This window comes from Thermobia domestica, chromosome 1 (assembly GCF_964235325.1).
Source record: "Thermobia domestica chromosome 1, izTheDome1.hap1.1, whole genome shotgun sequence".
Lineage (NCBI taxonomy): Eukaryota > Metazoa > Arthropoda > Insecta > Zygentoma > Lepismatidae > Thermobia > Thermobia domestica.
Window position 1 is genome coordinate 167,772,495 of NC_137454.1, and position 12,754 is coordinate 167,785,248.

At 37.8% G+C, this 12,754-nt stretch overlaps 1 protein-coding gene across 1 annotated transcript in view; it reads left to right on the forward strand.

Annotated features, from left to right (window-relative positions):
- Positions 1-12,754, forward strand: part of LOC145671452 (uncharacterized) — a 94,370-nt gene that overhangs the window by 61,159 nt on the left and 20,457 nt on the right. The window contains exons 8-9 of the mRNA XM_081740662.1: positions 3,024-3,186; positions 9,350-9,439. Coding sequence (XP_081596788.1) covers positions 3,024-3,186; positions 9,350-9,439 — 253 coding nt within the window. The remainder of the gene's footprint in view (positions 1-3,023; positions 3,187-9,349; positions 9,440-12,754) is intronic.

Below are 12,754 nucleotides of genomic sequence, written 5' to 3' on the forward strand. Positions count from 1 at the left end.
ACGTGGTACAACGTATTGCTTACGTTTATATTTTGGCAATTTTGTACCCCTAAACGGGAACGAGTTTATAGTAATATATATTAGGGTCCTATACTATTATACCAAATGTTTAAATTGGGCAATTTCCAAAATTTAAGGGGTGGGCCAAGGTACCTCTCCCAAATTTTTCAAGGGGTGCATTAATATACCCATGTTTTATGAAAGGTAATGAACCCTGTATACGCCCATATAACCATATAGGATAATAACACCTCATCAAAGGCGATAAATTAGGTCAAAAGTCCAAACACGTGGTTGTACTAAAATTTTGGCAATTTGGTACCCCTAAAAGGGAACGAGGTGGACCACCCAAATTTATAGTAATATATATTAGGGTCCTATACTATTATACCAAAGGTGTAAAATGGGCAATTTCTAAAAATGAAGGGGTGGGCCAAGGTACCCCTCCCAAATTTTTCAAGGGGTGCACCAATATACCCATGTCTTATGATAGGAAATAGACCCCTATACATAACCATATAACTATATAATGTAGTAGGACCTCATCCAAGGGGATAAATGGGCCAAAAGAACAAACACGTGGTACAACGTATTGCTTACGTTTATATTTTTGACAATTTTATACCCCTAAAAAGGGAACGAGGTGGACCATCCAAATTTATCATAATACATATTAGGGTCCTATACTATAATACCCAATGTTTAAATTGGTCAATTTCCAAAATTTAAGGGGTGGGCCAAGGTACCCCTCCCAAATTTTTTAAGGGGTGCATTAATGTACCCATGTCTTATGAAAGGTAATGGACACCTGTATACGTCCATATAACCATATAAGGTAATAGGACCTCATCAACGGGGATAAAAGCGACCAAAATCCAAACACGTGGTACTACGTATTGCTTACGTTTATATTTTGGCAATTTTGTACCCCTAAAAGGGAACGAGGTGGACCATCCAAATTTATCATAATACATATTAGGGTCCTGTACTATAATACCCAATGTTTAAATTGGGCAATTTCTAAAATTTAAGGGGTGGGCCAAGGTACCCCTCCCAAATTTTTAAAGGGGTGCACCAATGTACCCATATCTTATGAAAGATAATAGACTCCTGTATACGCACATATAACTATATAGGGTAATAACACCTCATCAAAGGGGATAAATTACGTCAAAAACCCCCGAAATTTGAATTTTTGGCAATTTTTTACCCATGAAAGGGAACGACATAGACACCCAATACTGATAGAGGTACATACTATGGTCCTAGGCTACCACACCAAATTTTTAGATTTGGCAATTTCCAAAATTTAAGGGGTGGGCCAAGGTACTCTTCCCAAATTTTTCAAGGGGTGCACCAATGTACCCATGTCTTATGATAGATAATGGACCACTATACATGACCATATAACTATATAAGGTAATAGGACCTCATCCAAGGAGATAAATTAGGTCGAAAACCAAACACGTGGTACAACGTATTGCTTACGTTTATATTTTTGGCAATTTTGTACCCCCAGAAGGAAACAAGGTGGACCGCCCAAATTTATCATAATACATATTAGGGTCCTGTACTATAATATCCAATGTTTAAATTGGGCAATTTCCAAAATTTAAGGGGTGGGCCAAGGTACCCCTCCCAAATTTTTCAAGGGGTGCATTAATATACCCATGTCTTATGAAAGGGAATGGACCCCTGTATACGCCCATATAACTATATAGGGTAATAATACCTCATCAAAGGGGATAAATTAGGTCAAAAACCCCCGAAATTTGAATTTTTGGCAATTTTTTACCCATGAAAGGGAACGACATAGACCCCCTATACTGATAGGGGTACATACTATGGTCCTATGCTACCATACCAAATTTTTAGATTTGGCAATTTCCAAAATTTAAGGGGGGTGGTCCTATGTACCCCTGCCAAAATTTAGGGGGTGGGGCATGGTACCCCTGCCAAAATTTAGAGGGGGTGGTCCTAGGTACCCCTAGGTCATTGACCCCGGGCCAAGGTCATTGACCTTTGACCTATGACGTCACAAAAATTTTTGCTGACTCGGCTCAATATACGTCGGGGCCTACTACTAAAGGGTACACGTACTGACAGAAGCAGACTTCCAACCACGTGAAGCATTCTGCCAATGATTCATTCAATAGACCACTCTCATCATGCTGTTCAGACATTAGTACTGTTCATTGATAAGGCCACGTTTGGAAGGGTTGGCTCAAACATGCATCGGCTCAAACATGCTACCCAATGAATGGAGTACAGTACTTGACATTTTTGCAGGATACACTGCCCGAATTTTAGAAAATGTTTCCCTTGTGATTCGCCGCAACATGTGGTATATCCATGATGGGGCTCCCTCACACTTCAGTGTAAATGCCCGTCGGTGGTTGAACAACAAATTCCCAAGACGTTGGATTGGGTGTGACGGCCAAGTGCATTAGCCTGCCCGGTCTCCGAACCTGAATCCACTGGAATTTTATCTGTGAGAACACATTAAAAGTGTGGTGTATGCTACAATGGTGCTCCTGTCAACGATGTCAACAACTTGTAACATAATCACCTTAGCACCTGTACAATTGCTCACCATGATCCAGATATCTTCAAACGGGTTCGCCAATCCATGATCCGGCGTTGTCATGCATGCGTTGCTGTCCACCCTGTTCCCACGCTCTCTGCCCTCGCTGCCTCTGCCAGTATGCCTAATATGCTATATGTTCATAGGACCTTTTCTGTTTATCTCGGTGTCAAAAATTACCTCCTGAAGTTTCTTACAACAAGTTAAACCCTGTATGTATGTTCATATTTCACTACCATAAAAATGGTGGTAGACGGGTAATAGATCAGCTTCCAAGAACAGCCAATAAGGGCAAGATGCTTCAGCAACGACAGATTTTGAACTTTTGAAGTTTTCACCATCTTTAGGAATGAATTCACATAATTCAGTAAACACCTTTTGCTATTTTATTTCTTATGCATCTTTACTATTACAATTTTCTTATTTTCTTTCTTCACAGGAAACAAGTATCTTGTCTAAACGATAGACCGAAGCAAAGTGACAGGGTTCCGTATGCACATCAAGATAAACTCCCTGGGAAATTGTTCACAGCGAAAGAACAATGTATACTGAAATTTGGAGACAGCTTTTACCCATTGGCTACTACGAAAAAGCCATACGAGGTACCTCACAGTCCTTTCTCTCTCTCTCTCTTAAAAAAGTATTGTCAATATTATCTTTCTTTTTATTTATATGTCACCACTGAAGTATGTATCGTGCATAATTTTTCATTGTTAACTTTCATAGATTGGGACTGAATAGATTAAGTGTCTAAAAAATCGTTAAATGCTTATAAATTAGTATACATAATATTTAACACAGATATACATGTAAGTACACAAATCTAAATCATAATATTAATATTTCACTACAAGGACATTAAATGAAGCGAACCACAATCACGGAGTATTTAGGATCAACCGTTAAATCAACCAACACCTGGACGACAGGAGAGAATATTTTGAAACAAAAATAAGACAAAATGGAGCCTATAGGCCAACCTAGCCATAGAACTATTTGCTTCCAGTGCTAGTAGTAGTAGTAGTAGTAGTAGTAGTAGTAGTAGTAGTAGTAGTAGTAGTAGTAATATGCCTTTTGGCAGGTCCTGAGGATTTAATTATTTTTTAAAGTTTAGGTTTGGATCTGGAAATATTTCTTCCACGTTTCTCGATATTCAGCTTCCTTTTTTAACTCCCAATATATATATATATATTATTTTTCAAATCATTGATTGGTGGTTGTGTTTTTCTTCCTACTCCGTGCTTTCCTTCCATGGTGGTAGAAGAAGACAATTTCTCCGCAAGACGTGTCCAATCCAATTGGACTTCCTAGGAAGGATGCTGTCTAGGGAAAGAGGATAAAGAATGCTGACTAAAAGTGTCGTCTTCTATCCTACTCGTTTTAAAACATCTTCGTTTGTTACTGTTTCTGTCCAAGTCTGAATCATACAGCCCAATGGTCCATATGTAGTACTTCAACTTCTTTCTTACTCCAATATTAAGCCTGCTAGTTACATTAATTACTAGAGTGATCTTTTCTTGTTGAATACTTCTTTGGCTATGGCAGTTCTTGACTTAATCTCTTTGGTGTAGTAAGCGTCTCTTGTCAAAATACTTCCCAGATACTTGAAATGATCGACATCTTTAAGTTCTCTTTGTTCTATTCTGATCCGTTTCCACGGGATATTCTCATGACTTTCGATTTTTCGATGTTGATTTCCATTCCATACAGTTTCCCAGTATCAACTATTTTGTCAATTATCTCCTATAATCTTTCTTCTGTTCTAGCTATAAATAATCGTATCATCTGTATACCTGATCTTGTTAATGATCTGCCCTCCAATCTTGAAATCTCCAATTCCCATTAATGCTTCCTTCATTAACCATTCACTGTAAATGTTGAATAATTGGGGCGACAAACTACATCCTTGTCTGACTCCCCTTCCAATTTCCACACTATTCGGTGTTATGATGACCAGCCGAATTTTCGAAAACAACAACTACTACTACTACTACTAAATAATAATAATAATAATAATAATAATAATAATAATAATAATAATAATAATAATAATAAATTGTAGCTTGAAAACGCAATGACGGAACAAAGTCGGTTGAAAGCGGACGTTTATTATTATTATTATTATTATTATTATTATTATTATTATTATTATTATTATTATTATTATTATTATTATTATTATTATTATTATTATTATTATTATTATTTAGTCATATACCTATATTTCCTTAGATGTGATGCGGGTATTATCTTACCGCCCATTCACAAATACCTCAAAAATTGTAATAAGTCTTTTGTAGTGAATTTCATATATTTAATCTCATTCTTTTAGTTAGTAACTTTTTAACTTTACGCGTCTCTACCACAATTTATGAGTTATGGACTCTCTTACTGTCCCTTAGTGAAAACAATAGCAAACTTTTAGTTTGGTATTGATAACATGAAAGACGTAATTTTTATTGTGTTATATTAGGTTCTCAAAAAAAAAAAAGGATTGTCTTTGGAGGTCAAAATTGAGAATACCTTTATAGTTATTTGAAAATAACATTACTGTGAGCGGTCCTGGGTTAGATTCCTGATTGGGGTACTCGATCGAAAAGGCGTAAAAACTTATACAGATCAGGCATTCTGAAAAATTCCTCATTCAAACCAGGAAAATGCTGGGATGATCTAATCCGCTTCCATCCTTCCCTCACTTGCCCGGATAGTATGCTCGCCAAGGGATGTCATTCCTCATACGTAACAGGCTTAAGGCCATTGTCCAGAAATATGTATAAATAAATAACATTATAACCACTTTGTTCGATTACCTTCTGCCATTTTTTCGGCAACACCATAATCCCGTCGCTGTAAAACTTGTGATACGTGGTTTTCAGAGGTCTCTTGAAATTAACTTAACACCATTCAGGAAGCTCTGCAGAGATCGAAACAAATTATAGTCTGACCGTTAGAGTCCGGACTCGTATGATGGATGCATTAAAATCTCCCAGCCAAGTTGTCTCAAGATCTGACGGGTAGTTAAAGATGTACGCGGTCTGGCGTTTTCAGCGTGGTACACCACACCATTTTTATTGACTACTTCAGTCCGTTTCTTTCCAATTGTTCCATGTCTAAGTCTGTGGTTCATCTCGGCAACAGCAGCTCATGGTGCGCGATGCACATCGAATCCTACCAAACGCAATGCATAACCTTCCTGGGCGTCAGTGCGGGCTTTGCCACAGCTTGTGGAACTTTGAAGCCAACAGTTGCCTAACTGTGAGCCATTGGGATACGCATTCAATTGTAGTGCAGAAAATATTTCTCAATATTTCCATCAGCTTGTAGAACGGTATAATACTTGAAATAGAATAATGAATTCTGCATGAGTTTATTGACGGTCAGAAAGCGACACGAACAAATAATTCATGTTTCTCTGTTTACTCGTCAGAAAAGGATCCATTTCTGAATCGAGTGTTGACGTGCGAGATTTTTTAAAAACGATACTTCAGGGCACCGTCATTGGTTAATATGGTACCACATAATTCTAGCACAAAGAACTAAAACCACCACTCACCAGGAGATTATAATCTGTATTTGGTGGACTGCTTGAGGCATTGTGCATTGCAAACTGCGACCACCTGGCCAAACAACCAATACAACTGTATACGCGCAGCAAATCGGCCATTAAAAGTTGAAAACTATCGATCCAGTGTTTGCAAATCGCAAAGGCATTTTACTACTTCAAGACGGTTTGGTGCTGATTGCCACGACTGGCGCTGATTGCAAATATCAAGGTGCTGACTACCACGACGGCGTGCTGACTACCACGAGCCTGGGAGAAATTGTATTTGGAAAGAGCGGAATTAATCCCTCATACTAAATTTACTAATCATTATAGGCCTTATGCAGAGTCGTTTTGATGTATGATTAGCGTCATACTAAAGACCTGACTACTGTAGGAAACATATGTTAGTCGAGCTCTTTAGTATGGTTCTAATCACTCTTCAGAACGACTCTGCATAAGGCCCTATGGGTCTTATGCAGAGTCGTTCAGACGCGTGATTAGTCATACTAAAGAGTTCGACTAACATGTTTCCTGCAGTAGTCAGGCCTTTAGTATGACGCTAATCATACGTCGAAACAACTCTGCATAAGGCGACATTTAGTATGAAGGATTAATTTAGTAATCATCACAGCAAATCTATGTGGCATCCTAAGTTACAAAGTTGCTCACTAAGTGCAGCGACATACGCTTGGATGTTTATAAAGGGATTGTCTTTTCTGTTATATGTACAATTTGCACATTCCGTTGTTTATATTAAATTGTTTTATTGTATTATTTAATGGATCAGTATTATAAAGTAAAATTAGTGTGTATTTATTCATCCTAATAATGTTTTTTATAGTCAAAGAAAGGGCTATTTAAACAATGCTAGGAGGACAGTTCTGAGCATAAAGCAAACAAATCTAAAGAATTAGATTTTCCGGAGGATAATCTTCGCTTCGAAGACGGAACTTCCTTTCAGCAGTACGATAGATTGGAACAAGATAAACGGATTTTGTATTTTGGATGGGATCAACATCGAAGCGCGGGAGTTCCAGCAATGACATAATTGATAATTCCACATACAGGGTTTTCTGCTAGTGACGTCATCTGCATGACATCACGTAACAGGCATTTTCGAGCGCCCAACACCACCGATCATCCCTCCACTGAGCATAGCAGCACGCGGAGTATTTGTTGCATTCGTACAAAAGGTTTTGTGTTCTAGTTGATAAGATTGAAAAAAAAAAATCCTTCAGTGAACTGAATGACTGCAGATCCATTTTGCAAGCAGCTTGTCACAAACAGTCGCTTTGTCATTTCATCAAGCAATGAGCTCACCAACACCAAGTGACAAATTTCGTCTACTCTAGTACCCAATAACATCTGCCAGGGTGAAAAACTTGATCAGACAAAGGTCATAAGCTGACATTGCCAGGCTAAAGTCTAAATTAGAGCAATCTTACGAACAGAAAAAAAAAAAAAAAAACTTTGTAGGGTAGGCAGTGGCGGAACTACTGCCTCTGCAATGGCAGGGAGGCCCAAGACGTAAGGAGGCCCTGATTATATGTGTTTTATTTTAGTCAGACATGAAATCGCAACCAAAAAAAATAATTTTTGTTACTCCGATTGAAAACTATACGCACTATTTTACCGTAAGATTATTGGTTTTGAGCGGGTATAACACCTGATTTTGTCATTCCTGATGTGATCAAAATTGGAGGAAAAGATATATCTTTATTTTTCTGAGTAAGTTTAGAACTACTTTCGGAACAGTTACAGTCCGTTTGGCTACGAGTCTGAGGTAAATTTAATATATTACAAAATTTATTTGAATACAAGTTAGATTTCACAATAGTATATGCGTATGTGACTCGTAATCAAAAGATCATGAGGAAAATAAGTAACATAATATTTTTCCAGAACTTTCACTGTCAATCAGCCGTGTACACATACATATCCTCGTTGAATTATAACAGTGTAACAATCATGAAAACTCCATTCACATATATTATATTCAGTTTTAAACAATTAGTAAATAGTCCTAATTCAAAGTAGCGGTAATATTCTGATTATTACATGTAGTTACTCGTGTTTACATGGTGTCATTCATTGCCTGACTTTGAATGTCTGTGTTGGAAAGAAACATGGAATGCCTAAATTGTTTTATAGGTCCTAATAAGTCCTGGCAAGATTTTTCTGTATCTCTCTCTCTCTGTGTGTGTGTGTGGGGAAGGGGTGATTTTGAAGTTCCGCCACTGAGGGTAGGTGTTATTTATATACTATACATTAACGTTAAACAAGCTGCTTCAGTGGACATGCTTACGCGATTAAACTCGAAATTGAACTGAAGTTTGTGCAAACAGTTGAATCATGTATGGCCGAGTGTTTGCGCAAACACGGTGTTTGCACAAACATGATGTTTGCACAAATTGTAGATCGTCTGTGGGCTATGTAACGTTATGTCTAGCAACTTTCAGGCTCGTGGCAGTCAGCACGCCATCATGGCAATCAGCACCTATAATTGGCTGTGGCAGTCAGCACCCGACCCTTCAAGACAACGATAAGCTACATGCTGCTAAGATCACTTGCAACACCATTATTTGACTTGGTGGTCCGAGTCGAAACACATACTCATATTTCTTTGATAATGCATCATCGGATTAACACTCGTTCGATAAACATCTATGGTCACGTTGGTTCCGAGCTCATGGCAAGGTGGTCTATGACTGGTGATCATTGCTTACGTGTACTTCTAATCGTGAGATTCTTAAAGCCTGCATAAAAGTTGGAGACTGGTTATCGTTGCAGATGGGAACTATTACTGACTTTTCAGGTACGTCTTACTTCGTATTATATGACCTTCCACTTTGAGTGGTCAAATACGACACAACCTTTATGGGTACCTAATATACATATTTGAATCGATTATCCACAGATATTCTATTTAAAAAAAAAAAAAAAAAAAAAAAGAGTACCGAATTTCATTCTCATAACATCAGATTCTCTAATAAAATAGTGTAGACGGCTTAAGAGTCATTTCTATTGCTTCGAATGATAGGGGTGAATTCATCCCGTTTTCTTTTGTTTTGTTTAAAGAAAAGAAAAGTTTCACTTGATAATATTCGTAAATGTTTTTTTTTTTTTTTTTTAATGAAAGTGTTTCCTTTAAAATTTAAGAATGTCCCAGTTACTTGTAATTGATATCAATCAGAATTTTAATTGTTATCTTCGTTTTCCAGAACATATGTCGAGAATTATGGTGCAGAAATGACACTCATGGAGTTAGAGCTCATCCAGCATTAGAAGGAACTAAATGTGGAGATAATATGGTAAGGAAGAAATATGTTTATGGATTCGTGTATAAACATATTAATCACATAATTTTACTCTGGGATCACCCTTTTCAAACGGATGGATAGACGGACTCACACACACAAATGTGTATTTAGGTATCCAGCACTCCAACAAATATTCGGAAGACTGTGCCGTTATCTATATTCCATTAAAGAAAGAACCCTGAACTTCATTCTAATAAATACAAGGTCCTCCAATGAAATAGCGTAAAATTTGAAACCACCTACCTAACACAACCACTTGCCTATGAGAAAACCAAAATACAAATATAATGAATACTGAATAGTTTAACTGAAAACGGAAAGTTCATTCTTTACTAAAGTATATGGTACGTATACGTATCTTGTAATTTCCTCCGTAACTGATGTATATTTGTAGGACTGAATGAAGCTAATGAACAATGGAAACATACGAAGATATAATACTAGCCTGCAGTGGCGTATTTAGGAGGGTGGCTTCCGGGCTTAACCCCCCCGAAATCTTACGTAGTATAGTAAAGTAAATGAAATATCTTGCAGAATTTTCACATTTCCAGGTAAAGCCCCCCCCCGAAATTAGCAAAGCCCCTCCCGAAACAAAATCATAAATACGCCAGTGCTAGCCTGAAATAGTACTATTAATAGTATAAGATTTTGTGTTATGAATTATGGTCCACTGGTATGAGATACAAAGGCATTTGTTGAATTCAGACCATATTTATAGCAAATTTCAATAAGATCAGATATTTCAAATATTTCTGTAACCATTATGGAGAATACATCGCCTGGAAAAGATTCAAGATTGTAATATCCGAGATATACTTCTGAATTAACAATAAAGCTTTTTTTTTAAAAAAAAAAAGTGAAGTAAAATAAACAAGAATATGTACAGGGTGGTCCAAAAGTAAAAGGCAGGATTTTAAAAGAATTGCAAAAGTAACACTGTAGTTTAGTAGTACAGATAGGTTGAAAACTTTTAAGACATGTAGTGTCGATGGCAAACCTAGGAGAGTGAGGTCAGGGGAGCGTGGTGACCACTCCACAGCACCACGTGTACTGGTCCACGAGTTGGAAAACTGTACATCAAGATATTCACGAACATAACTTCCATAATGCGGAGAGACACCATCGTGTTGGCAGAAGACAGGAAATGTTCCATTTTCAGAAAAGAGAGATGGCAAGATATATTTTTCGCACATTCGACAATACTCGATTGCTGTTCAAGTACCATTCATAGACAAAGGGCCCACAACACGGTCCACACACACCATACTACACCATCATTTGGCCAGGAATGCTAGCAGATTCTTCATACAAATAGGGATTCGTGTCCGACCAGCAGCGAACATTCTGTTTGCTCCCCTAACCAGAACGTAAACGTTGGCCTCATCTGTAAACAAGACGTCGCAGGCGAAACGGGAATTTGCTCTGCTGCCCATTCCGCGAATTGCGTAAATGTAGCTTGTAGGGGTGCCACTTATGCAGGGACAAAACACGCATCATGGATATCACCATTTTCCTGGGATAAACGACGAGTGCTTCGATTCGGACTTTTGCTAAATATTGTCAACAGTGCTATTGATATTTCGTCAGTCGCCGTGCATGACCTGGCTGATTTTGGTTAGTTGGCCACAGACTGTTTCCCTGAATTTCTTGATCAACTTGCTTACTGTTCTATGGTAAATGGGTGCCTTATCTGAGTGACGATTGTTAAAATCATCAGCAAGGACCCTCGTGCATTGTCTCTCGACATCAAAATGATCTCGATACGTTCTATCTGCGTCACAGCCATGTTATCTTAGTCACCTGAAATGATCCCAAGAAAACAGAAACAATCATAACTTCTTTGGTAAGTGATACAGCAAAAACAAACACAGTAGTGAATTCCTGAGTGAATTTCAGATGAGAACAAGGCATTGGTTTTCATTTAAGAAAATGAAAGTGAATTTAAAATGACGGATTTCAAGATTGTGGCCATCGACATCACAAGTCCTAAAAGTTTTCTCCCCACCTGTACTACTGTGTTACTTTTCAATTCTTTTAAAATTCTGCCTTTTATTTGAGTGTTTCCAGACTTTTGGATCATACTGCATTTAGATGGCAGTGCTGTAGCTCATCTAATTTAGTTTGAGTATTTGTTCTTTCTTAGTTTTAAGCAGCGTTAAGCAGAAAGAGTGTGTGCATAAATATGCACATAATGATTTTTGGTTTGAACAGTAAGTGATAAAAGCAAATGGATAACCAGAATTCATAGATGGTTCAAATGTCTGCCTTGTAGATCAATGGAAATCATCTCCACAGGAAAATAAATCGGTACAATCCAACTTTGGAAGCCCATATATGGAACTCATCTTGAGTGAGGAAAAAAAAAATAATAAATAAAAATATGTTACTGCAATGATAAGAATTATACAGGATGTACAAGAGGTCCCCGTACTCCTAGGTTTGAGTACACAGAGAGCAATGTCAGAGAAATTTCAGTTTATTTATTTTGTACATAGTATATCTAAGCACTTACATATACGAACATGCTTCTCCATGTCCTCAGTGACATGTGGAGCATTTGATGATCTGTCGTTCAGGCTTCCTCCACGCTCTCGCGCAATTCTTCGTCTCTCCTGTACCGACAATGCGAGACATGTGACTTGATAATTCCCCATAATGAATTGTCTGGTATTGTAAGGTCCAGGCTTGGTGGGGCCATTTCAATGGGGATGGAGTGTTGGAGAACCATGCTCAATCCAGCGGCCTGGAAATGGTTCATTAAGGGAATCACGCACGTGAAGTGCAAAATGGACTGAAGCCTCAGTTTGCTGTACCTACACATGATCCATGATTCCCCTCTGATGCAGCTGCGGTATTAACTACGTTTGCAACATGTGTAAATAACAATGTCCAAGCATATATTCATTAAAAAAAAGTTCGAACAAGTATCGTGATGTAATTTCTGACCATATCATAACATGAGGTGGATTTCGTTCCCACTCTTGCACATAATGAGGATTTTCCTTAGACCAGGAGACCACATTCCTCCTGTGTGAACTGCAATATATCACACATTCTTCTGAAAATAACAGTCATGAGAGACATAGAATTTGGAAACTTTTATGTCAACAACATGCTAGGCTCCAACATGCTATTCCATTCGTTGTCATATACAGACACACAGACATTGTCTATAAACTTTCATATGTAAATCTTTTTAAATGTTGTTATACATTGATGAATGCAATATATTCAGTTCAGCTGCTTTTATGCGAAGTGATTTATCTGGAGACATCGCAATTAATCGAGCGACGGGAGCACATGTTT